Source organism: Lepisosteus oculatus, chromosome 6 (assembly GCF_040954835.1).
Source record: "Lepisosteus oculatus isolate fLepOcu1 chromosome 6, fLepOcu1.hap2, whole genome shotgun sequence".
Classification (NCBI taxonomy): domain Eukaryota; kingdom Metazoa; phylum Chordata; class Actinopteri; order Semionotiformes; family Lepisosteidae; genus Lepisosteus; species Lepisosteus oculatus.
Window position 1 is genome coordinate 51,985,689 of NC_090701.1, and position 24,822 is coordinate 52,010,510.

The window sequence follows — 24,822 nt, forward strand, 5'->3', positions numbered from 1 at the left end:
TCCTTTTTATGTACAATACATGAAATGTGCAGGTATGATCAGCACCATACTCTGCAAACAAGGCAGCAAGACTTCTGGTGACCTTATGTTGTGGCCTTATTACTTTGTAAAGAAGCAGGCTTGTGAATGCATCTCTTCTCATCCAATAGAAATATTGCTTACCACTTACTTGTAAACTCTGCGTACAGATCATGTAAGAAAATGTCTGCAGTGAAATGTGTGCTGCACATCCTTTGCTTATTTGCTTGTACATCACAGTACATTAGTCATTATGGAGACTAGTGAGCAGGAAGGGCCACAAGTTTGTGACAACATGGCGACTTACTGTACAGTACTTTCACAATGTTCCTAATTTTGTGCTTAATTTAAAATTTGTAAAAAAATGTATATCGTCAATGAATTTATTTTGTTACCCAGATTTAATCAACAGTCTGAGAATTTGGGAGTGTAGTTCCCCTTTAAATTGTGGAGCCAGTTAGAGATACCAAACAATCTAGTGTCTTTGAGCTGTAGGAAAAAGCTAGAGAAAACAATGCGCTCTATATTTCAACCCTACACACAAGGTAGCAGCCTAGCCTAGAACTGAAATCAATGGAACATCACTAATTGCCAAAAGAACATAAGACAACAAAAACATTTCCCTCTCCATACAAAATCCCCTTCATTCTCCTGACAGCTGTGTGTCCACTAAAGTTAGAACGCAATAAAAGCCTGTCTGTATCAGCAGCAGCCCTACATCCCTCAGAAGAAGCACTTGCGATCAGACACTTTTTATTAGACACAGTATTAATAAAGTAAAAATAAACTTTAAGCTAAGTCAAAATGTGTTTGTGGAAATGGTGTCCTATCCTTACAAGTCTTAGACTGAAAGAGGCACCAAAATGGATGGAGCTGTTTGACATTATGAAAGAATTTCCGTGACAATACCTTTGTCTTAAGGCAAAGAGCAGTCATTTCATTCAGTCATTAGTTATTATAGTAGTCTGTGACAGACACACTTGGTGAATAATACTCCATAAAACAGGATGTTGCAGCTGATCTGAATCCACTATAACAGGTAGAGTGTTACAATGAAAGGAGAAAGAAGAATCAGTCAATAAAACAAGCATTACGTCATCTCAGTCTGATATTTTTTGACAGCTATAATTAATTCTATTTACAGAACACAATCAAACAGATTACAGATCCCCACTGCATGTGGTTCAGAAGCTCATCGATATGGCCTTTTGTTCAAATTTTAGATCTCAGTTCTTTTCAAGCTATATAGTTTACTCCACAAATTGGGATTACAATTCAACTCTCATATCTGAATAACAATTTACAGTTTATCTGTAAATCTAGGGCCAGGTAGGAGTACTTACAATTGGGACTGCATTTAGCATAGAAACTGGAGACAGAACCAGTCCGCACGTTTTGAATACTGATTTGTGTGGATACATGCTCACAGAATATTGCTCTATATGCTTCAAAGCATATGCAGTTATTCTTGTCTGTTAAGAGATCAAAGCAGTACTGAAGCTGTCATTTGTGAGTATCTGAAGACCTAGATTCCTTTAATATGGAACAGGATAACACTTTTCCGCTTAACTGAATAAAGGAATTTTTTCAGTTATTAAATTTTTTTAATGAGAACCAGAGCAATCTGAATGTTGAAAACGTGTACCCATAGTAATAAATACTTGAGTTTCATGTACTGGTATAAATAATATATACATTTATAATTAATAAGATGTCTTGGTCTTCTGGCATTTTGTCACACCAGGATGAGCCTGTATGAAGGGCAGTGAGGACTAGATTGATGCAGCCAGGCTAAAATAAATCATTACAAGTGGAGTTCTGTAGTGATTGGACAGTCTTGCCCAGACCATCACACTCAGACCTCCCCATTGATTGGTATGTTGTACCCAATAATTAGCTATCGGTCTACACGCCTGTGCCAAATTCACTGACACCCATCAGACTGATTTACAAGAAAAAAAACTCAATTCATTGCTGAAGGAGACTTGGCTCCATTGCTGGCTTGTCTACCTGAGCAGTTGCTTCATTCATATCATTCTGTTGCATTCGTGAAAAACTGATGAGCACTGGACCCTGTGTGGCCATCGAGTTTGCACATGGAGACTGTCGAGCCACCTTCTCACCTTTGTACTGCTGACGTGCCTGTTATTTTCTTATTGTTGGATAACTGTGTTTTGTTTGTGAAATCTTGGTACTGTATGTTAGATACTGCTGGTTGTGGGCAGTCAATATTGTAAGTGACAGTGCACTGACTCAGTCAGGTTTTGAACACGCCCGTGACATGAAAGTGATGTTCTCTTGATGAGTGAGGCATATTGGTTTCTTTTCTACATATATTTTTACCAGGCTTGACATTTAGAAGGTTAAGTAATCTCAGAAAGATCTCTAAACCTCTAAAGCTGTGGCTCTCTCGTTAAATTGGCAGGGTCATTCTATAAATTGCACCTATGAAGCAGTAGTCTCTTGAATGTATCATGGTCAGCCATGAGTGATCAATTAATTAAAACTATGTAAAAATATTTCAATATCCAGAATCCATTTTATTTTTCTAAACTATACATACATACATAAATGAAGTGATTCATTTTGATGCCAGTATACATTTTTAGACAGTTTGAATTTTATGATTTCAAGGCTCAGTAACTAACACATGCAGTAAGAGGAACATCCTTAATTATTTTGTTTAATAAACAATAACCTGGCCAGATTGTTAAGGTCATTTCTGCTTTAGGCTACGTCTAACAAAAGTCCCACTGCCACATTACTTCAATCATAGTGAACAATATTTTTTGACACCTTTGAGTGGTTCTCCTGAAAGGGTCTAGACAAGTGTGACAGGACATGCATTGAATAGCTTACATTTGATAGCTGTGGATAAATTCACAAGTTTGGAAAACATTATGCATTTATGTTTTTGTATCAGAAAGAACCAGCATTGAACCTCAGAGTGAGGTGCCGTGCCTCTCCGTCTTGAATTATCAATTACAATTTGGTTTTGAGCAGCTTTAAGCTGTCTCAGTTTTTTTAAAGCACTTCCCAGTTTATAATGGAAAGGGTTGGAAAGGGATGGGTTAGAAGTGAGGGAGAGGAGTGCTACCAAGCACAGAACATTACAGTGGGGCTGTAATGTGTTCTTACTGATGACCACTGACTTTTCACAGTCACTAAATGGGCTAGCAGCTATAATTTGGCTAACTGTAAAAGCCTGAAGTGATGCATTTGTCACTCAGAAGCAGCACTCCAATGTGGTAAATGGGCATAGGTAAAATTGAGCATTTCTTAAGTGAGCTAAGGCATGTAATAATTGATTCAGGAAAGAAATGTATTTTAAAATATAATATAATTATATTATATATAATAATAATAATAATAAACTTTATTTTATATAGCGCCTTTAAAGGTGGCTTCTCAAAGCGCTTTACAGGATGACAATTACAATAAATAAGAAGAATACACAAGATAAGACGCAATTACAATTACAACAATACAACAATAACAATAATATGGACAGCTGAATCTGCTTTATTCACAAGTAATGCTAATTTTTTTATAATTTTGAGTACTCATTGGGAAATTGTGTTTAAATATTAAAAGTAATGTTCAGCTTGGGTAAATATATATTATACTGTAATTTACTTTATAATATGTTATGCAAGTAAAGCAGGCGCTTTATAGTGCTAAGCAAAAATATTGAGATAAGAACTGTCATTTTGCTTTAAAGACAAGCAGTTAATACAGTTTGTGCGGCCATGAGATTAATATGCATACATTTGACAAACCAAAAATATTGGGATATAATCATTTTTAGTAAATATTACAATGAAAAAATGGTATTTGGTTTCATATCCCTTAGAAGGAATAGCTACTTGAGTCTGTGACCCATTGATGTTTCTTAATTTATTGTGTAATCATTTGAGATGCTTTCCTGCAGGCGTTGAATTGCTTATTCTTGGAGTTTTCTGCCTTCACTTTTTTCTTCGGCATGCAAAATGCATGCTGCTTTCTTCTGAGAAATGGCAATTAAACATTTTCTGATCAACTTCTTACTTGAAACCAAAGAAGCTACAGTAGTTTGATTTAAATGGCCTCCTCTCATTTGCTGTCTTGCTTCTTATTATTTTAATTTTTTAGTTTCCTCTTACTTTTCACTCCTGTAATTTGTGAAGTTTAAGCCAAATTATGTCTATGCCTTTGTCTCTCAAAGAATCCATTGTGGAGTTACTGCAGCTATCAGTCAGTCTTAGGGAAGAGTTTATAACAGCTGATATGTTGATTGCTTTGTTGTTCTTTGGATCAGTTTCACTAGAATGATTTGATGGACAGCTTGAAGTTTTATACAGAAATGTAGGTCAGTTGGGTCATTCTATGAATTCTGCAGGACCCTTCCCTCTATTAAGTGGGTTTCTTAAAGGTTAATAGTCTTCAATGCAATTTGAATTCTCATTTTTAGTTTTTAGACTATGCAGTGATGTGGAAATCAAGGGTACATGTACATAGTTATTTCCTTTTTTCATCTGTTCTTGAAGAGAACTTACTGTAGTCTTGAGATTTATGGAGTTTTGAATATGTTCTGTGCGTATATAATATCATGAGATTGAAATATGAGAGTAGCCATTTCTCTGTAAAATGAAATTATATGGTGCAGTAAAGAATGAATAAAGCATAGGTATATTTTAGAAAAAAGAAAAACGTGATACAGAAATATTTCACAAAGGCAATAAATGTTAAATGCCTTATTCGCCTTTTTGTGTACTATAAAATAGTGATTCCCTGACCTTGTCTTGGAGAAACCCTGTGTCTTCTGCTTTTTGCTCCAGCTGAGTTCTTAATCACTGGCTAATTTATTTCAATTGTGTGTTTGCAGGATATTTGTAAATTTGCTTTCACTTCTCAAAAATGGTTAAATGACCATTGGAATTGGTATGAACCCTGTGTCAATTTCAAAAGTTTCAAAACTGCCCTCATTCAGGTGTGTTGCCTGAAATGTATCCAGTTCTGCAGAAGGATAAAAATGTTAGTTGTTGAATGTGTCCAATACAATGTAATTCCCACTGTATCTCTTACTCATCACTTGATCAACTATTGGGAGCTTTAAACTAAGGAATAATAGCAAACAAGTTGAAAAGAGGCTTGGTAAAGTTCTTTATGCAAGCTGTTCAAAATAGAACCCTTGAATTATGGTACTTATGAGCTATCTTTTAAAACCCAACTAGTCTAGTCATACACAATGTATATTTTAATGTTTCATTTAGAAAATATAGGAGAAGGAAGAGAAAAAAGGGGAGAAACATACTTAGACAAGGTACAGGAAACATTACATCATTTGGGCTTCTTTGTCAATAGCAGAGTGAAAAATAAAAGTTTTTATGTATAACAAAGTGATTATTAACTATGTAAAACAGTTTTCTATAGTCATGAAATGTTTAAACAGTGAAAAGATGCTCGGTATTGCTGGCTATGTGTGGTATTTACAGTATGAAACACAGCTAATATTAGCAAAGGTTCTTCAGGTGGGTAGCTGTGTTAGCATGCGTAGGCTGCAAAGGAACAAGTACTAGGTTTATTCTATGCTGAAAAAAAGAAGAGAGAAAACACAACGTTTCGGCCGTGGAGCCTTCTTCAGGTGTGAGGACCTGAAGAAGTGTGAGCACCCTCACACCTGAAGAAGGCTCCACGGCCGAAACGTTGTGTTTTCTTTCTTCTTTTTTTCAGCATGGAATAAACCTATTACTTGTTCCTAATATTAGCAAAGGTGTGCTTAAGTTTCTGCATCTGTATGCCATATTGGCTGTAAAGCATACAGTGTTCCTTACTTGTAAAGCAGTTTCAGTTATTCCAAATCAAGAAGTTGTTAGCATTTACACTACCCTTTCCCAATAAATTGTTCTGCTTTAGGTAAAACAGACTTAAGTACCTGGACTAAACCAAAGCAACTTTGGAAGTCTGGTGAGGCATCTTTCTCAGCCTCTTTGGTGAGCTAAAATGTAGATGATTGGATCGTGGAGTTGCCATTCTAATTGAGTTTAGAACATAATGAGTTAAGATTTGTGATGAATTTTGAAGGACAGCAGTATCATAGCAAAAAGGAAATTACGGCAGCAGTACAGGAGGCAGATCTGAAACGATCTCTCAGATGGACCAGTCTGATGTTTCGGTCCTGCTCTGGTGTGGTCACTCGAGGGCGACCAGATCTTGCACGGTCATCTGTCCTGTCGGTCTGCTGACACCTCCTCTGTAGTCGAGACACAGTGGAGCGGCTCACTCCATAGTGTCTGGCAATGCTGGCACAGGACAAGCCTGCCTGCAGCATGCCAATGGCCCTCTCCCTTGCTTCTGGTGACATTCGAGGCATTATGGAATGCACAGAAAACTGACTAAGTGTAGCCTTTTTCTTGCAGTAACCTAAGCTTTGAATTAAGGCTTTTTTAAATCAGGCATTGTTCCAGCTGGACCTTGTTGGGTAAAAGTGCTCCTAACGAGCTTTCGTGTGATTGACAAGTTGCAATTCCCCACTGCAAAAGCTGTATTGCGGGTCAGAGGGCTTAAAACAAATTGACAACTTTTTGTGAAAGTACATAAGCTAGAACTATAGTGTTCTCATTCCAAAAAATGTTGTGTTTCTCCCCCCATCAGTATATATTCTCGTATTATACTAACAGTACTGTGTTTCTCTCCAGGAGCAATGAATGCTTAACAAGTTCCAACCACTCAATTAACAAATACTCCAGGAGCTGCTCATAAACAGAAAAAAAACAAATTCTGGAATTAATTATTGCCTGTCGAAACTAGAAAAAAACATTAAGGACTGACCATTAGTTAGCTTAATAACCTGGCAGCTGCTTCTAGACATTGCTAATGGAAGCTTTCCTGTAATTGAGTCTGTGATTAATAGACTGTGAGATGAGCTCGTTTGTCTGAAATTTGTCTGTCATCACAAGAGTGCTTTGACAGTGAGAAAAAAATGTATTGTGAGTTTCCATCAGGAGAAGTTAAGCAATGCAAAACTGTAAGTAGTAAGTAGTGTCTGCATTTAATGAATATTCTTCCTTTTTTTCTATTCTGAATGCTTACAAGATTACAAGATCCTCATCCACTCTAAAATTTAGTGACATTTAGGCTCCAGGCATTGTTATTTTATATACAATCTATGATCTGTATTTTTGAGACTTTTTTTCATTGAATCCTTTCATTGCTTTTTATTGCACTATAAAATTTTAGATACTCTATTGATATTCCGTAATCACAAATGGATCTGATGATTTTGAAATTAGAGGTGCAATTAGAATTAGATCCATTTACTGTATATTTAAAACTGCAAAAACGCTGTAAAAGGAAGGCCAACGAATCCATAAAGTACTGCTGTACGTGGCTCTAGTAAAAAATCATTACAATTTTAAATGTTGATTAACCAATTAGTGCTTTCTTGTATTATATTTCATTAAATTGTCGGTATGATTAGCACAATGCTTACATTGCTGAGACAGGATGTTGCTACCATGTTGCCACCACAACTCTAAAAGACCTACTATACATGAAGGCTCCACAGCCGAAACATTGTTTCTTTTCTTCTCTTTTCATCTCGGAATAAACCTTTAACTTGTTCCTTTGCAGCCTATGCATGCTGACACAGCTACCTACTTGATCTATTATACAATATGTCACAACACTGTACAACACTAATATTGTCACATTCCTGTTTGATAATCAGTTTTTAATTACACACGTATATATAATTATTAGTAATTGTGAATAAATAGCAATTAGAAAACATAATTTTATTTCAGATTTTGATTATAAAAATATATTATACACAGGCTGAAGTAGCTTTAAAAATACAGAATTGTACAGAATTGTATTTAAAAGCAAATAAACACATATAGCAAAAAACAAAACAGATCAGATTAAAATTAATTTTGATTTAAATAAGTGCCCATTGTGTATTGTACAGTAAGTTACAATGTAGCAGCTTACAATTAATACAGTACATACTGATATTTAGATCAGTATATTTAAATTTGCAGTTGAGGTACTAGAGATCCATAGCAAAGACAAATATATTTTTTAAAAAGGACACATCTGAGTTTCTTTCTATCTTAGGCTGTTTTGATTGTTCAGGTTTAAAAGTTAAGCAGAGACAATCATAGAAGTTCTCTTTTCCTTCTGTTTTCTTAGTTGTTTAGTTTAAACACAACCGTAAGCAATGTGTTGAATTATACTTGAGACAAAATGAGAGGTAGGTAGAATACATGTATATATTTCCTTCTGTTTTTTTGTAGTTTGGATCGCTGTCCACATACTGTGTAAATGAATACTGTGTGAAGATGCAAGACAAGTAGAATATTTCTCTTTCCTTCTTGTTTGGAGATAGTCCACACGTAGAAGAATAATGCATGAGGCAAAATACAAGAGGAGAAAAATGTTTTTTCTTTTCTTCCATCTTTTGTCATTTGCAGCAGGTGTTGACAAATCAGTGCATGCAACAAAAATATGAAGAGAGGGGTTTGAGAGGGAAATACATCTAGCGAATGTCAGTAATGTTTCTAACTTAAACCAGCTGAGTAAGACTGGCCTTTTCTGTAGTTAACCCTCCCGCATGTCTGCCAAGAACTTCTGTTCCTGAGCTGTGAAATTTGCAGGTTTTTTGTTTTTTTGTTTTTGTTTCCGGGAGTCAATTGTTTTGCAATGTGTAATTCAGACAGAAGACATTGTGAGCGCTGAGGTTCTTCCGTTTGCTTCAGTTTGATTTAATTATGGCATCTCTAAAACTCCCCCCTTAGTGCCTGTTAATCTCATGAGCACAGCTTTCTCGTGAAGCAAGATTTAGTCTAAATCATTGTAGCATGGAATGAGGAAGTGTACTACAGGTTAAAACCAAAATGGTCTTATTATTTTAAATAAATGTAAATACAGCTATTCATCTTTGTCTCCCCAACTACTTTCTCATGGAATTCAACTGAAAATATGAGCTGAGCTATGTTTGACATGAATAATCTTTTTTTTTATTTTAACAGCATGTTAATATTATAAATAGAAATGCATGTTGACTTATGAAAAGCATAAAAACAAGTTTCAGCACTATCATTAGTATCACAAATCATATTAGGTGTCTTTTATAATTCGATGAGTATTTGTGTTTCCTCTGTGTGGTCTAATTTCCCTGAGTGAGGCAGGCATTGCCTGTTTTCATCGTAAATGTGCATAATTCACTTAGGCCCAAGGAATGAGGAAACTGACTGACCAGGGATTATTTATTGCAGTACACCCTGTTTTCCGGAAGAATCGTTTTTGTTTTCTGCAGTCATGCCTTCTGGTGATAGCTTGTCATCACTGCATATTCAGCTTTGCACAATCAAGATATTAAAGATTTCTGATAAGAAGATGGTTAACTGAAAGGTGCAATCATTTAATTTGATTGCAGGTATAGAGAATACTATTTTATTGCAATTGTTTCACTATTGGCTCCATGACTCACTGTTTCTTTAAAATCATGCAGCTACCAGGCTGTGTGAGGATGTTAAGACACATCTTCATGTCACACGTCTGTGCCACACATCTTCATGTCACCAGGTTCTACCAGCATTTAGAAAAATAAATTAGAAGTAGGCTTAGAGGAGTTTACGTCCGTATGTACGTGTTCATTGGATTTCTTACTCATGTTGATCTCTCAGGACATACACAGTACAACAAAGTTGACAGTACATTACAAACAAAATAGATAATAACAACAGAACAGTAAATATGTTGTAGAGGGCAATAAATATGTAGCTGTGGAGAAACAAGGTAGATCATGCAAAAATGTGCATCGAGTCTGAAGCATTGCAATTAGCTGTTAAGGATGCGTACTGCAGTAGGGCAGAAAGTAAATTGAAATAAATTAAAATGATGTCAAATAAAGGATATGAATTTTGGAAAACTATTACATGTAATGTTTGACATCATTTTTATTAATCAATGATTCATGACTGGCTGTAATGTAGTCAAGGGACTTTGACTGTCCTAAAAGCCATATATGAGTTCATTAGTGAAAAAGCTGATTCCCCAATGGAGATGAGGTTATTTGACTTGTTGAATGGTGAGCCTGGTGAAAAACACAGAAAAGAAACGATCTCCCTCTTAAAAAGATAACATTGCTTTTGTGCCATCAGTGGGCTGGAGGCTGGATTAAGTCACTATAGGTGGACTCTTCCTCCAGAGGAGCCAAGTCGTGTTAGGAGTGAATCAAAGTTTTGTGTAGGACACCATCTCGGACATCAGGCATTGTGACGCGGATACGTAGAACGATATCCGAATAACAATAGGACTAATCAAAATGGAAACTGAAGTATGCTGGTTGAGGCAGGGGTATATTAATTGGTGATGCGGTTGATGTCCTGCTCATCAGGCTTTTTTCCTATATTTGCAACCTGGTGATATGTCATGTCTTTGCAGTTAAATGTTAGTGCACCTCTGCCAAAAAAGATTACCGTTTCCCTGATGATAACTTTTTATAAGAGAGAAATGACAGGAGAAATTTAAAATTAATCTTCAGTGAAGCCAGCAGTCTAAAGGGTGATAGATCCAAACATGTGTGGTTAATTTTTAGCTCAATTTGTACTCAGAACTGATAACTTTGTCAGATGTACTATACGTTCTGTGGTTAGGCTCTGCTCTTTAACTGTTTTCTCTGAAATAAATGTTCTATCCTTCACCTTTCTAAAACTTTGACATTTCTGTAAAAAAAAGCTGAGAGAATAATGAATCAGATGTTGCCTTTTATTGCTTGCAAAAATAATTCAAATTTATTTATGAAAATGCCAGCAAATATTTTTTGTGCCACACTATTGACAGTATAATTTGCATGCTGTTGTGAGAAGCATTTTTCATTCTGTGTGGAGAGGACTGTTTGACATTGTATAAGAAGTCAAATTAGATTTACTGTTCTTTTTTCTTCTTTTTGTAAGTGTAGACGGACTTTATGATAGGAAATATTACAGCTTTAAGATGAATGCTTTACCTCACCTCTGCTTTTTTCTGACTGCTTGGGACATTCATTCGATTTCCTTTGTACTTTGATTTTTTAATAATCTCCATGAAAAATGTTAAATAAGATTTAAGATCACTTTATTGGCCATATAAAATTTCTGGTATTAGGAATTTGCCTTTTTCACATACACCAACTTGCTCTCCATGAGACACACAGACAGGGAGAGAAGCTTGGGGTCAGAGCGCAGGATCAGCCATTGTACAGCGCCCCTGGAGCAGTTGGGGTTAAGGGCCTTGCTCAGGGGCCCAACAGAGTCGGATTCCTCTGCCGGCCGCGGGATACGAATCGGCAACCTTCCAGTCACAGGCACCGATCCTTAGCCACAGAGCCACCGCACCATCCCAAATAGTATATTGCAATATATTTGATACCATTTATAATAAATACAAAAAGAGGTATTTAGCTCTTCTGTTTTATTTGAAGTGGAGCAGCATTTTATCCAAGATGTGTGTTTAGAGACAACAAATACAGGTATTTAGAGAAAGTAGTGTAGGCAATCTGCTGCTGGCGATTTCGATTAGCTTTCTCTATAAATAAGTGAAGAACACAGGAGAAACTGTGTAATTGTTAGATTAGTTAGACTAATCACAGTGAAGGCATGGGGATAATGGATAGACCAGGGAAGAGGTCATTTCTTACACGGTAGGTTAGAAAGGGTGCAGCACAGTTTGCTTTCTCATAAAATTATGCAGAATGGCAACTCCCCAGTAGGTCAGAAAGGGGTCAGAACGGTTCAGTGTCTATAAGATAATACTGAGAAGGTGCTCTCCCATAGGTTAGAAAAGGGAAAGCAAGCTTCGGTCTCCCAGCATTAAAGTTTAGACCAGGACTATCAAACTCAGTTACTGCAGGGCCTGGCATTTTTTCCAACTGAGCTCTCAGTAACATTATGGATGTAATTATTTAATTATCTGCATAACTGGAATATTTATAACCTGGCTCCACAATGTTTTGTAGGTAAATATACTTTTAAAAACATTAATGTTTTGGGTAAAACAACTGTAGAAGACCTTTACACACATCCTACAGTATACTGCATGTGTCTAATTAAATTGTTTTGTTAGTTGTTTTAGATTTTGGGTTACACATTTCAGTAAGATGCCGACTTACAGCAGTTGCAAAAAGATTGTGAGCTGAAAATTGTCTTGTGTGCCACGGTCCTGTCAGAGCTACACAGTGCTGTCTTAACTATATCTTCTGTTGTGGCATCCTTTAACTGTCCTTTAACCCTGTCTCTGAATTGCTTCTGTTCACTTTTATGAGCATGAACTATATGTCTTCTGTCAACATCAGTGGACTGTTAATTCCCTCGATATCTCCATGTTGTTTGCACTTTTTGGAATCTGGCCTTGTTTCCGATGACAAAGTGAGGCTTTAAACACTGGGAGACTATGCTTTCTGTGCTGCTGCACCAAGGCTGTGGAATGATCTCTCAGCCCCTGTTAGGTCTATAGTGTCAGTCAGTTTCACATTCTGTCTTAAAGCTCTCTTTTCTACACTTTAGAATTTGGGTGACCCTATCTGTTTTCTATTATTGTAACAGATTATTGTAAGCCTTGTAATGATACAGTATGTCATGAAAGGCACAATGTTACAATAAAAATTCTTAGAGCTTTGAGGTTGATTTAAGTACACCTTGGATTTGATGGAACAGGGCATTGGACCCAGAAGTTAGGCACATTCTTAGGAGAAAAGACCAGGAAGAAAATGAACACTGCTTGCAATCCTGAATTTGCTCTGCTATCTGCAAGTTAAACGAGTCATAGTCTTTAGGGAATAGAATGATTCTTCCCAATTGTCTTCCCCTCTGAATGATTGGATTGTCCTTCCCATGCAAGCAGTCTCAGCTGCAGTGCTGACTGTGTAAGTACTCAGAGGCCTGCGGCTTCTGCAGAATTATGACCTTTGGTGTTGCAAACCACAGTTGGTTCAGTCAGCTGGGGTTTGTTAATTCCCAATATACTGTAACAAGACGAATTCTCCTTACTACCACTGCATTAATACAGACTGTGTTTTTTGTTGTTGTTTTGGAAAAAAAAATGGCAGACCTGCACATATTTTATCTTGGTGACTCAAATATTCTTGTAGAACCAGAGGGACACCGGAATTTGGAATTCAGGATTTTGTAATATGACTGATGAAAACTAGTGGACTGGGATCACTCAAAGTCTCTCTTAGTCACATCCACAGTCTGTGGTTTCAGAACTGACTGGCCTTTTTAGACAGATGGGACAGAGAGCTTATAGTCAGATCTTTTTCCCTGACTTTATGTTCAAAAGTACCTATTGTGCCTTTAAATGGAAATGCCTTTATTTTGCACTGCAGTGAAAGAAAGGGTGATTCTTCCATTTGAGATCTGATCTCTTTAGACTTTAAAAGCTTTGGATGCCCCTCTGTGAGGTGGCAGATGGACAGCTCTGTTTACATCCCTAAGGTTTTAGCTGAAAACATGGTGAAAAACATGTACGGTATTTTTTATTTATATATTACAGCAAAGACACACTAACATACTTCACGAATGTTCTATGTAAACGCTACCTCACTCTCGTCAAAACTGCAGATTGTCGGTCATTCTGAGTTTTTTTTTATTTTGCTCTGATAGGAAATGATGACCAAACTGATAACTGAGACCCCAGATCATCCTATTCCTTTTCTCATCAATCACCTGCAGACTAAGCAAGGCAGCCCCAGCAAGCTACAGAGAACACTGTCTGGCTCGGCCGCCCTGTGGGCTGATACTGGGACAACAGGTGGGCCCTGATACATTTGTCTTTCTCATCTTGCAGCTCATGGAATTGAGGGAAAATGACCTGGGGTGTTAAATGTTAGTTGTCTTTCACTTTTGTTATGTCAGGTATCTTTACAAAGTTGATGATCACTTTCAGAAAAGAACTTCACACTATGATTGACTGGTTTAAAATGGAACGAAATGGAAATGACAGTGAAGCAGTTGTTCTACCTCAATTTTGCTGACTTTTTCAAGAGCTTTTTAAAATCCTCGTTTGTGCTTGCAATTTCTTTTCTTTGTTATGTAGTGTTGTTGTTATGCAGATGACTGTAAACCAGTTTCCTCTTTATTTTATTCATATTTTAAAGTATTGATTTTAATTCAGTTGGATTTTTATATTTATTCCTGCTGTATATTCAATTGTTATTAAATTGTTTACTTGTAAAAATGTACCTCCCAGTCCCCTGAGGACCCATCAAACATTTCAGAAAAGTAAGAAGCAAGTCAGCTATAGTGGTGCTTTCTTCTTCTTTTTAGATTTCAGAAAAACATAAATTTCATCTGTGCTAAAGTGGGTTGACTTTTTTCAGTTGTCATTTTGGATTGAGTATTTATTTCTTATCATTTAACCTGGCAGGCTGATGCACTTATCTTCTTTGAAGAAAGCTTCTACAGACTTGTGGATCACATCCATTATTTCTGTCTTTTTTTTAAATAAGGGACCATTTGCTTGTTAACACATAGAAGTTCAAACTCCAGAAATTAATAATAGAGATGTTATTTATAATCTATATAAGAAATAACAGCTGGAACAAAATATAAATTTGAGGGCATTGCAAACAAATATATTCACATCAAAAGTAATAAAGGATGTGTAATATACTGTGTTATCTACTGATGAATTATTGTAGATGTATACAGCAGCAGCATATTCTGAGGCATTGCTTCTTACAAGAACAGCAGATATTAATACAATGCTGGAAATTGAAAAGAATAAAAAAACTGTTTTATATTTGTATACAGAACAATAGGTAATTGGGTTTATAGTGTATCACAACTCATCTAAAAGAATTGACAAAAAAAGAATTGCCTTCCCCAATTACTTACTCACACAGGCAAAATATACCTAGTGCCTAAATAAATAAAAAACATTTGCTGCGCACCACTGGATTTTGTGTTGCAGTTTTTTTCACCATGTTAAAAATAAAAGTGTACTGGAGAGCTGTTTATTTGGTCTCCACTCCACATCCGTCTACAATGCATTAAAATCCTATGTTGGATATTTACAGCAGAAATTCATCCAGCAAAAACTGTGTTAGTGCTGCACAGTACAAGGATAGGAGATGAATCCTTCCTTCAAAACTGCTTCTTGTTTCAGAAAATAAAGGAACCAGGCGTGATTTCAGAAGTTATGAGAAGCCATGGCAGATCCACCCAAAAAAGCCTAAGAAATCCAAGAGTGACCTTGCTGTGTCCAACATTTCCCCACCATCACCTGAATCAAAGTCTTGTAAGTTTTGTTAATCTGGTTAAAAAGCATGATGTGAAATAATTCCTTTTCTGTGATGATACTTTCAAGTATACAAGCACATATAGAAAAGTTACTGTTGGACATATGTATGCCATCTTAATGGTCATGACTGATGTTGGACGAATTTGGATATTCCAAATTGGACATTGGACATTTTCCATTTGCATTATTCAAGATGCCCTGTATTTTATATGTGATATCAAGTTAATCATTTTTATTTCCTGTGGCTTTGCAGGGTTAAAAGAGCAGAAAAGGTTTAAACCTTTTTTAAGAATGCACTGGCATGAAATAGGGTAATATACAATACTCCATTTCAAATAAGTTCCAATGTGAAGGAGAGGAATGAGTGCTGGTTAATTTAAATAATTGTAAGTGAAATATTTAGCACTACCATTCATTTTGTCCCAGACACATTCATTATATGGCTGGTGATATGACATTTTCTCTAAATCTGATTTATTATACAGGGTACAGTATATGGTAAGGAGGTAAGAGAAGTGAGTTTCTTTGGTGGCCTTGGGTTATGTTGGGACAGGTTTATGATTGATCATGCCCTTTTCTGTCTGATGCCCAGTATCAAACACCACCAATCCCTGCTCCTCACAATTCTCCAACATAAGAGGTGCAGGAAGATATTGCACTAAATTAATAAAATATAAATTGTATGAAAGGTAAATGTAAAGGAAAGGATTTGTAAGAAATACGTATTATGCATTTACCATTTTAAATTTTGTTTATGCACATGGAAGAAAATGCAGCCAGATGCTTAAACCTGACCGTGAAAGTTCCTCACATTTGCTTTCATTCACACTACTGTCTAATCATGAAAGGATTTTCAACAGACAAAATCATTAAATACAATTTTAAAATAAAAAAGGGCGACTCAGGGTGCGAGAGTTTGCGTGAAAAATGATTACAGATTCCCGTGTCCTGTTTTATTATTTGTAACTTAAGAAAAAAAAAACAATTTCAGGTCCTTTGAACTTTCTGTGTGAGAGCCATAGTTTAGAATTTGATTTCTTTCAAAAATGTAAAGAGGCTGTGTCTACATCCTACAGTGAACTACGTGGTAGAGTAATGCATCAACCCCCTTTCAGCTCAGATGACAGCACTAGCCTCACAATAGCCTCCCGCTGTACTGTATGATATTCCCCCTAAATGATTTTAAAACCTTTGATGAAAGGATTTCAGTATTTTACACTACACTTCATTGAGTATTCATCTGCTTACACACTATTTCTCTCAGGGCATAGTTCTCCTTTAGGACTGAATTTTATCACAGCCTTCCAGTAAGTTAGCACTACTTATAATCAACTGGTAGGAAGATATTCTGGAAGTTGCCTAGGAGAATGTAACTAAAATCTGGGAAAGAGTTGCACACATTTTGATGTATTACTTTTTTAAAAATATTACTATACGTTTATCTAATGTAGAATAACCAGTTGCTTAAGCCTGGGGATTTTTTGCATATATTGATCTCCATGCACATGTCAGAGCGCCTGTGTCAGGTATGTCTCAGCCTGCCGGAAGAGTTTTCGCTACTTGGGAAGACTTGGTCACAGCTGGATGGAACCATGACTCAGATCCAAACCAACAATGTCCTGGACACCCAGCAGAGCTCCAAACAATCATCTTTGCTGATGGAGCCCTAGAGAGCCCCCTCCCCCCACCAATTCACTGTAGTTTGGTTTTGTAACCTAACACACATTCCCTTTGATTTTTGTACTGAGGACATTGTATGAAACATAAGTAAAATATTCAGGTGGGTAGCTGCGTCAGCATGCGTAGGCTGCAAAGGAACAAGTAACAGGTTTATTCCATGCTGAAAAAAAGAAGAAAGAGAACACAACGTTTCGGCCATGGAGCCTTCTTCAGGTGTGAGAGAGACAGGGCAGTAGGCAAAGGTAAAGTAGCGGGAGAACAAAGGTTGGGAGGGAGGAGGAGTGAGAGGCGGGAGCAGGGGAAAGAAAGGCCAATCAAGAGGTGTGAAGTCAGAATGGGTGCAGAGAGGTGTGAAATGAAACTTCCAATGAATGGAGAAAATTTAAAAGAACAGTAATCTGTCGTTAAGGGAAGGGAGAATGTGTGATCCTAACTGCAGAATAATTTTAGTTTCGGTGGTCTTTCTGATGTATGAGTTTGGAAACCCGTCTTTGAGAACACAGACGGAGAGATTATGTGGTCGTGGCCGTCAGAGGTGAAATGAGAAACAATGGGCTTGGAGAGATCTTTAATCTTCACAGCCCTGACGTGTTCTCTGAAGAGTTCAGAGAAGTTCAGAGTTCAGAGAAGTTCTCTCATATAAGTACAATCAACATCTAATTTAAATGTGGGAAAAAATAATTTCTAAAATTGCTCACATAAAATAATTAGAAGGCACAAAATCACATATCTTGTCAAGTCTGGTTCAGAGCTTTAGTTTCACTATAAATCAATAGGTTAGCCTTAAGGAAATTTAAACAGAAGTTTAAACGTCAAATCAATCTTGTACTGTATATATTTTAAAGCATTACTTTAAAGCATTACTCGAAGCCACCATGAAATAAGCACTGTGGATCTTGACAAATATGGATGATATTTAATTATCTCAAGAAATCACAAGTTATGCTCTGTATATCTGATCCCTTCTTGTGATGGTCAGACTTGAGTTCTTTGCTGGTTCTTAGACTGCAGCTAAGGAACACCATCTGCAATACTGTTCACACTAAAAATGATTTTTTTATTATCTTTAAAGTCTTTTTTTTCTTTTTATTTCATTTTAAAGAATTAATTATAGCAAAAAAAATATTTTTGTAGAACTCCTAAATTTCTAAATAAAAATATTCACACCCTTACAAGGAAAATGAAATTAATTAGCTAGCTGAAACCACTTTAAACAGTAGTAATGTTGACAGAATTGTGTCGCTGAGCCAACATTTTCCGTGTAAAATTGTACTAACTAATGCCGACTCTGTGGCCTTGTCTTGTGCTCAGCCTTCACTGAAGATTCTCAATCAGTCAGAGGTCCTGACTTTGACTCAGTCATTCTAGAACCTTGGCTCCATTCTTTTGTAACAATCTGAAAAGGACTGTGATGCACGCTTTGCTACATGTTTGTGTTGGATGCTGTGGTGTCGGGTTGCAAAATGTATTGAGAGTAGAGGTACAGTACTTCCTCATATGCCCACCCCCTCCCAATGGTGGGGAAGGAAAAAAAACACAGAATAGCTTCAGTCTGTAATTGAATTCTGTTATACCAGTTTTGGACTGCTCCTAGTGCTTCAAGACGAAAAGCCACCAGTTCATTGAGAGATGAAGAAGGTAGAAATCTACTCTGTGCTCTGCATTCCAGGAATTCCCGTCAAGATTTAGTGATGTTTAGATCTGATGACTGGAGAGGCCATGGAAGGTGTGTGACTTCCTCTCGGTGTTCATGAAACCAGTCATGAATCGGTTTAGCAATGTGAATGGTGGTGTTATCATCTTGGAGTAGCAGAACATCTTGAGTAAACAATGTGTGCACCATACAGTAGGGTGCACTTGGTGGCTGAAAATGCTTTGTATTCCTTGGCCTTAGAGATGCTTGCTCATACAATAAAAGAACCTCCACTGGGATTAATAGTTGAGAACAGGCAATGTGGGTTGAAGGCTTCCTTTGGCTTTCTCCAAACATAAACCCAACCAGATGTAGGAAAAGACTAAAATACCACTAATCAGATCACGTAACTTTCTTCCAGTGTTCAGACGTTCAGAGTTTGTTCTCGTTACACCAGGTTAAGCATTGCTGTGCTCTGGCCTTGTTTTCAAGTAGTTTCTAAATGGCAGCCCTACCATAAATATAAGCCTGGTGAAGCTCATGACTTTTTGTTGAGTACGGATTGTGGAGGTGTAGATTCAGTTCTGCGGTAATTTTTGAGCCTGCTGTTTGGCGATATGTAGCAACTATCCTGTTAAGTGTGCCTGTTGATGAGCTTGAAAATTCAGTCCTCAATTTAAATTTCGCATATCGCAGGGTGGGTCATCCTTGCTCATTACAATTAGTTAATATTGAATTGATTGAAAGTGAATTGATCTTTAATTGCTCAACCACTGTAACTCAGGTACTGTAGTTCACCTTGCAGTTTACTACTTAAGGCCTTCAAATTCTTTGCTGTTTTTTCTCCCATTGATAATGGGAGAAACCATCCAATTCCTCAGGCTTTAATTCTAAGTTTTATTTTAGAAGTAAATTGGACATTAAGATATAAAAAATATTAAAACGTTGTAGGCAATGATGCTACAACATTTAACAGTGTGAAAATTTTGTAATCTTTCAAAAAATGGTTGAATACTAGAAATAATTGTAGAAATCTTCATCTTAGATTCTGTCTTTTTTCATAAAGACAAAACTTTATTTTTGAGAATTTTTTTGAGACATTTATAGAAATTCAACATTTTATTTGGGGCATGTGCTGTATGTCACTTTAAGTACGTCACTTAAAGGGTAGTAATAATGGATAGAAAATTGTTTTCCTGATTTTAAAGAGAACAGAGGAAATTTCACTTTTGATTATCTCCATAATTTCTTGAGGTCATGACGACAACATCACTGTCCTTGAGCAAAAATATGTCCTGCACTAGAACATACTGTATTTTATGTCACAAATGTATTTTCACTGTAATCACTGTACAGTATATGTTTCTGTGTATGTTTGTTACAGTGCCATGCAGTTTCATAATGGACAGCGATAGGAACCCAAATAGCAAATATTTATAACACAGCTATTACACCAAAGTTAAATAAACATGACACACAAGTTTTCTGGTCAATTTTATATTTAATAGATACAGATACATCTTCATGTGATATTATTTAATATTATTCATAATAATGATTTTGTGTTTTTCATTAGTTTTTGGAAATAACATTGTTTTATAATTAGTATTTGTATTCTAATATATAAAACGTAATTTGGTTAGCATGATCTTAAATGCATTACATTTGTTTTGGTAATACTAAAAACATTAAATATGTAATGAAAAATCTATATCTGACATGAAATTGAGCAGTTCAGTTTTTCCTGCTCTTTTGAAAAATTGAAAAATAAACAAAAACCTCGCTCCGGCACTGCTAAGTGTCACTGCAATTTGCCTGAAACTGTCTTTTCAGAGAAGTATATTGTAAATAAAAAAGTGTCATGCTGTTTGTTCTTTTGGCCATTTCCAGTGCCAAGATCAATTGAGCATCCTTCATGGGACTGGAGGACCAGGCCAGAGAGCCATGACTTTGATGAGCTGAACCATATTCTGCAGGAAAGCAAAAAGCTGGGAAAGGCTCTGGAGAATTTGTCACGCAGTGAGTATGCTATTCTTTCTGCATTCCCCACGTTCAAAGATTTTATCCTTCAAAACACAGCCTAAAAACATGTTTTTGCAGAAAGGCTATTTGTCAGGCTATAATTGCTAGAAAGAGTGTTGTACTTAAAATAAGTTGCTTGTTTATTCATCCAGTCAAACATGAATCGAATATTGAGTGGTGTGAAAGCTTGTGGACCTGGTATTTATTTTTGAAACAAGAGGGATATTTATTTTGTTTGAAATTACTTTTAAATATTTGGTTTAAACTTGGGTACACTTTTTTCATTCAAACATTGATTATTTTATGACCCACCTCCCTTTTGTTGTATCGCAAACAAACGAAGACGTGCTAATCTCAAGACCTCCCCAACTGCAGGGGTTGAAAGTTGAAAGACTTTGTTCTGCTGCATAATTAGGTCCTTTGATAAATTTGATCAACATAAAGAAAGATTTCCGCTACTTTAAATAAAATGTTTATATCTGAGAAAATAATCAGTAGAATTGTAAAGCACTTATGGAACTTTTGTCATCGTTGAAGAGAAAGCAATGCTGTTCCGTTGAGTCTGACTTCAGGTAGAACTCTGTGAATTATTTTCAGTGGTGTGTTAAACATGAACCACTGCAAAAGGTTTTTCAGTTGAACTGAAAGTATTAAACCTAAGACATTCCAAAAACTAAGATGGAGGGCATAGTATACATTATATAGTACCAGGTTTATGTTCATGTGTGGCATGGTATTAAAAACAAATACCAAAATATTTTATATAAAAATATTGATATCAAAAGGCTGGCTGTGGAAAAGAAACAAACATTTTGCACTAGACTCCATTTTATTATATTTTATGTTTTGCAACCTATGTGTATCTTTTGTAAACAATTATGTAGGTAAGAATTAAATTTCTTTTAAATAGATCAACCTCTGGAAAAATACGATTATTTGCCACATTGTTAATATGTGTGACTGGGCCCTGGAGATATAAGAATATTATGTAAATAGACCTTCATTGAACACCTGCCATAACTCATGGTCAAACCTAAACTATAACAATTAGCGCTAGTCCCAAATGTAACTATGGCAACCGGTCTCATTAAAGAACTGTAATTTGCATGGGCTTGCAAACCAGTAGATTCTTAAAGACTTGTAATTTGTTCACCTTTTAATCTACCTATATGCATTCTCACATGGATTTAATTGTTGAGAGTGCGCTTTTTCACATGGGGTGAAACAATTAGGTGTGTGAATATAAAGGCAAGTCTCTCAGGGATGTTAGTTGTGGTTGTTGCAGATCTTTTGGGTAATTTCTACAGTACTGTATATGCCAGAAGCTATATCACCCAGCAGCTCACACCTGGCAACTCACTGAAGCTCAGTCTGGCCAATAGATAGATGGGAGACCTAGGAAAGCTGAGGCTACTGCTGGGAGAGGTTTCAGTAATGCCAGTAGGGGGCGCTCACCCTGCAGTCTGTGTGGGTCCTAATGCCCCAGTATAGTGACAGGGACCCTATATCGTAAACAAGCGCCGTCCTTCGGATGAGACATAAAACCGAGGTCCTGACTCTCTGCAGTCATTAAAAATCCCAGGGCGTTTCTCAAAAAGAGTAGGGGTGTAACCCCGGCGTCCTGGCCAAATTTCCCATTGGCCCTTACCATTCATGGCCTCCTAATAATCCCCATCTATGAATTGGCATCATTACTCTGCTCTCCTCCCCACGGAGAGCTGGTGTGTGGTGAGCGTTCTGGTGCACTATGGCTGCCGTCGCATCATCCAGGTGGGGCTGCACATTGGTGGTGGTGGAGAGGAGTTCCCATTACCTGTAAAGCGCTTTGATCGATAATGATGATAATTACTATTACAAATAACTTTAAACCATAAGTTACACCTAAAAGGCTAACTCAAATCTAGTAGGAAATCTATTAGATTTTAGTTTTACGGTTCAGCCATCAAATGTTCACACGTCAAAAAATGTAAAAATATACTGTATGTTAAACATTTCTGCCTTTAGTTTATAAAAAACTGAATTAATATGGAAGAAGAAGAATTGTATCTGGAAAATGCCCTGTTGAAACAAATGTCTTTATTGTTTTACAGGCATTGCAGTTTCTGATGAACTTGATCAGGTAAATAAATACTAATACTAATAATGTGCTTTTTCATGTGGTGCTGTGAATTATTCAGAACACTTTGGGTTTTTCAGACTGTATATAACAAGTTATTAAATCATTCTCTAAATACTGCATTGCGGTTTTTTTAGTCCTCATACATTTTAGAATTTGATGTAAACAGTTGGTATGTCAAACATTCTTTTCACACATGATGTGAAAGCAGGCAGGCATACTGTTTTTCAATTCACTGTGCATATGTTTATTTTATATTTTTATGTATGTCTTCTTTCTTTAGGCAAATACATTCTCACTGTACAGATTACTTCTTGATATACTAAACTCACAACTTTTATCTGTTTACAGTAGATTTAAGTCTACAGTTGGAATGTGGATTAAAACTCCATGGGACTCTTAACTTATTAAAATTGTTATATATTATTTTACAACAACACATATTCTGGCCTTTTAACTTAGATCCTTATATGTTATGAAAATTAAAAGAGAACTGTGCTATAAACAGCTGAGGAGCTATTGTTATATCACAGTACAACCATTTCATTTGTTGTGTGTATTTCTTGCCAAATATAGTTTCCTTTAATGTCAGGAATGCACTTAAGAATTTCATTAATTTTTTTATGGACTGATATTAGTTTCAGTTACAATGTTGAAGATGTTCCTGATGTTGTATAGCTTTAAATTATGTCACACAAACAGAACATTAAGGCCCAGAGATGGATGTGTATTCTTTCCAGTGTGCAAGTCCTGCCTTGCAATATGTGTTCCCAGGATAGGTTCTGCATTGTTGTGGGGGCTGCTTTAGAGAAGAAGCAGTTTTCTGATTATGCTTCGCTGGTTGACTGCATTAAAGACTATGTGTGTTCTGTTGTCCATTGCCATTCTCGATTGGAATGCATTCCCAGTGCTTCCATTAGTGTGTATGTCCAATTCAATTACTCCACTCTTCACAGTTTTCACAGTAATGTTATTTGACACAGCCAGGCAACTTTATAAACGCCCTACGTTTTGTAATAATGGATTAATCAATACTGTCGAATGTAAGCAGAACATGTTATAGTTGTTCTTACTCTGTCCTGTTCATAAAAGCGATATTCAGTACCCAGAAGGAAGGCTTTTAAGTCCATTTACAGTAAGTGCTGTGATCTAACAGGAAGTCTCTGTGTTTTAATGAATTTAACACCATTGCTCCACTCTCAACTTGATTACGTACTTTTCCAGTCCTGTTCTTAAGTATTAGTGCTGGGATAACAATAATGCATTTGACCCATTTAAAAAAAATCAGTAATGTTAAAAGTAAAAAATCGTTAAGACGCCACCAGACAGTCTCAAGTGAATGAAAGTAGATTATTTATGAACCAGGGGAGAGAAATATGATACGATATGAATGATAATTTGAAAACAAAGACGTTTATCTGTTAGAAGCACATTCTACAAAATTATCTCTGGTTAAAACACATGCATGAAGGCCCTAAAATGACATGGTAAAGAGCTGGGAATAGGTTGTGTATATCCAGGAAGTGAAAAGCATTCCAGCTGAGAAGAGCTCACACAGATGAGCTGTTGTATAAGGTATTGACTGCCAGGAGAGGCTGTTAGGAAAGCAGGCATTTGTTTTAGCCTCAGTGTGTAGCGCTCATAAAACAACCACTCTGAGAAAACAAGTTCCCTGGCTCGTGTTCTGTTTGTTCATATGATATCTGGCAGGGAAAACTGACATAGAAATTTATACACTGAATTATTTACATTGGCTATCATTCTAGTTTATTTAATTTTAAAAATATTTTGGTTATACAAAAATATATTTTTGTTCACTGTTGGGTTTACCCATTTACAGACTCATTTGTCTATAAGAAATATTATGGTTATTCAAAATGTCGTTCATTCATTACTGTGCTTGTCTTGCCAAAGATGGACATCTTTTCCTGGTTAGTTTTCAGATTCCGTTAGCAAATGGATGGATGAATATTGTTATAGATCCCTATGTATATCTTTTTGAAGACAACTGCCTTTGTAATTTCAACACTGGCATAATATTATCACATTTTATCATACTGGCAAGATAAGTCCTGTAAAGTTATACTTT

The 24,822-nt window shown here is 36.3% G+C and overlaps 1 protein-coding gene across 3 annotated transcripts in view; it reads left to right on the plus strand.

Moving 5' to 3' along the window:
- c6h8orf34 (chromosome 6 C8orf34 homolog) overlaps nucleotides 1–24,822 on the plus strand; it is a 148,520-nt gene that overhangs the window by 29,690 nt on the left and 94,008 nt on the right. For 2 of the 3 annotated variants that reach the window (XM_069191553.1, XM_069191554.1), the window contains exons 2-5: nucleotides 13,644–13,791; nucleotides 15,148–15,279; nucleotides 20,486–20,614; nucleotides 22,708–22,736. In XM_069191553.1, the coding sequence (XP_069047654.1) occupies nucleotides 13,644–13,791; nucleotides 15,148–15,279; nucleotides 20,486–20,614; nucleotides 22,708–22,736 (438 nt within the window). The remainder of the gene's footprint in view (nucleotides 1–13,643; nucleotides 13,792–15,147; nucleotides 15,280–20,485; nucleotides 20,615–22,707; nucleotides 22,737–24,822) is intronic. The other variant, XM_069191555.1, reaches the window with a different exon arrangement.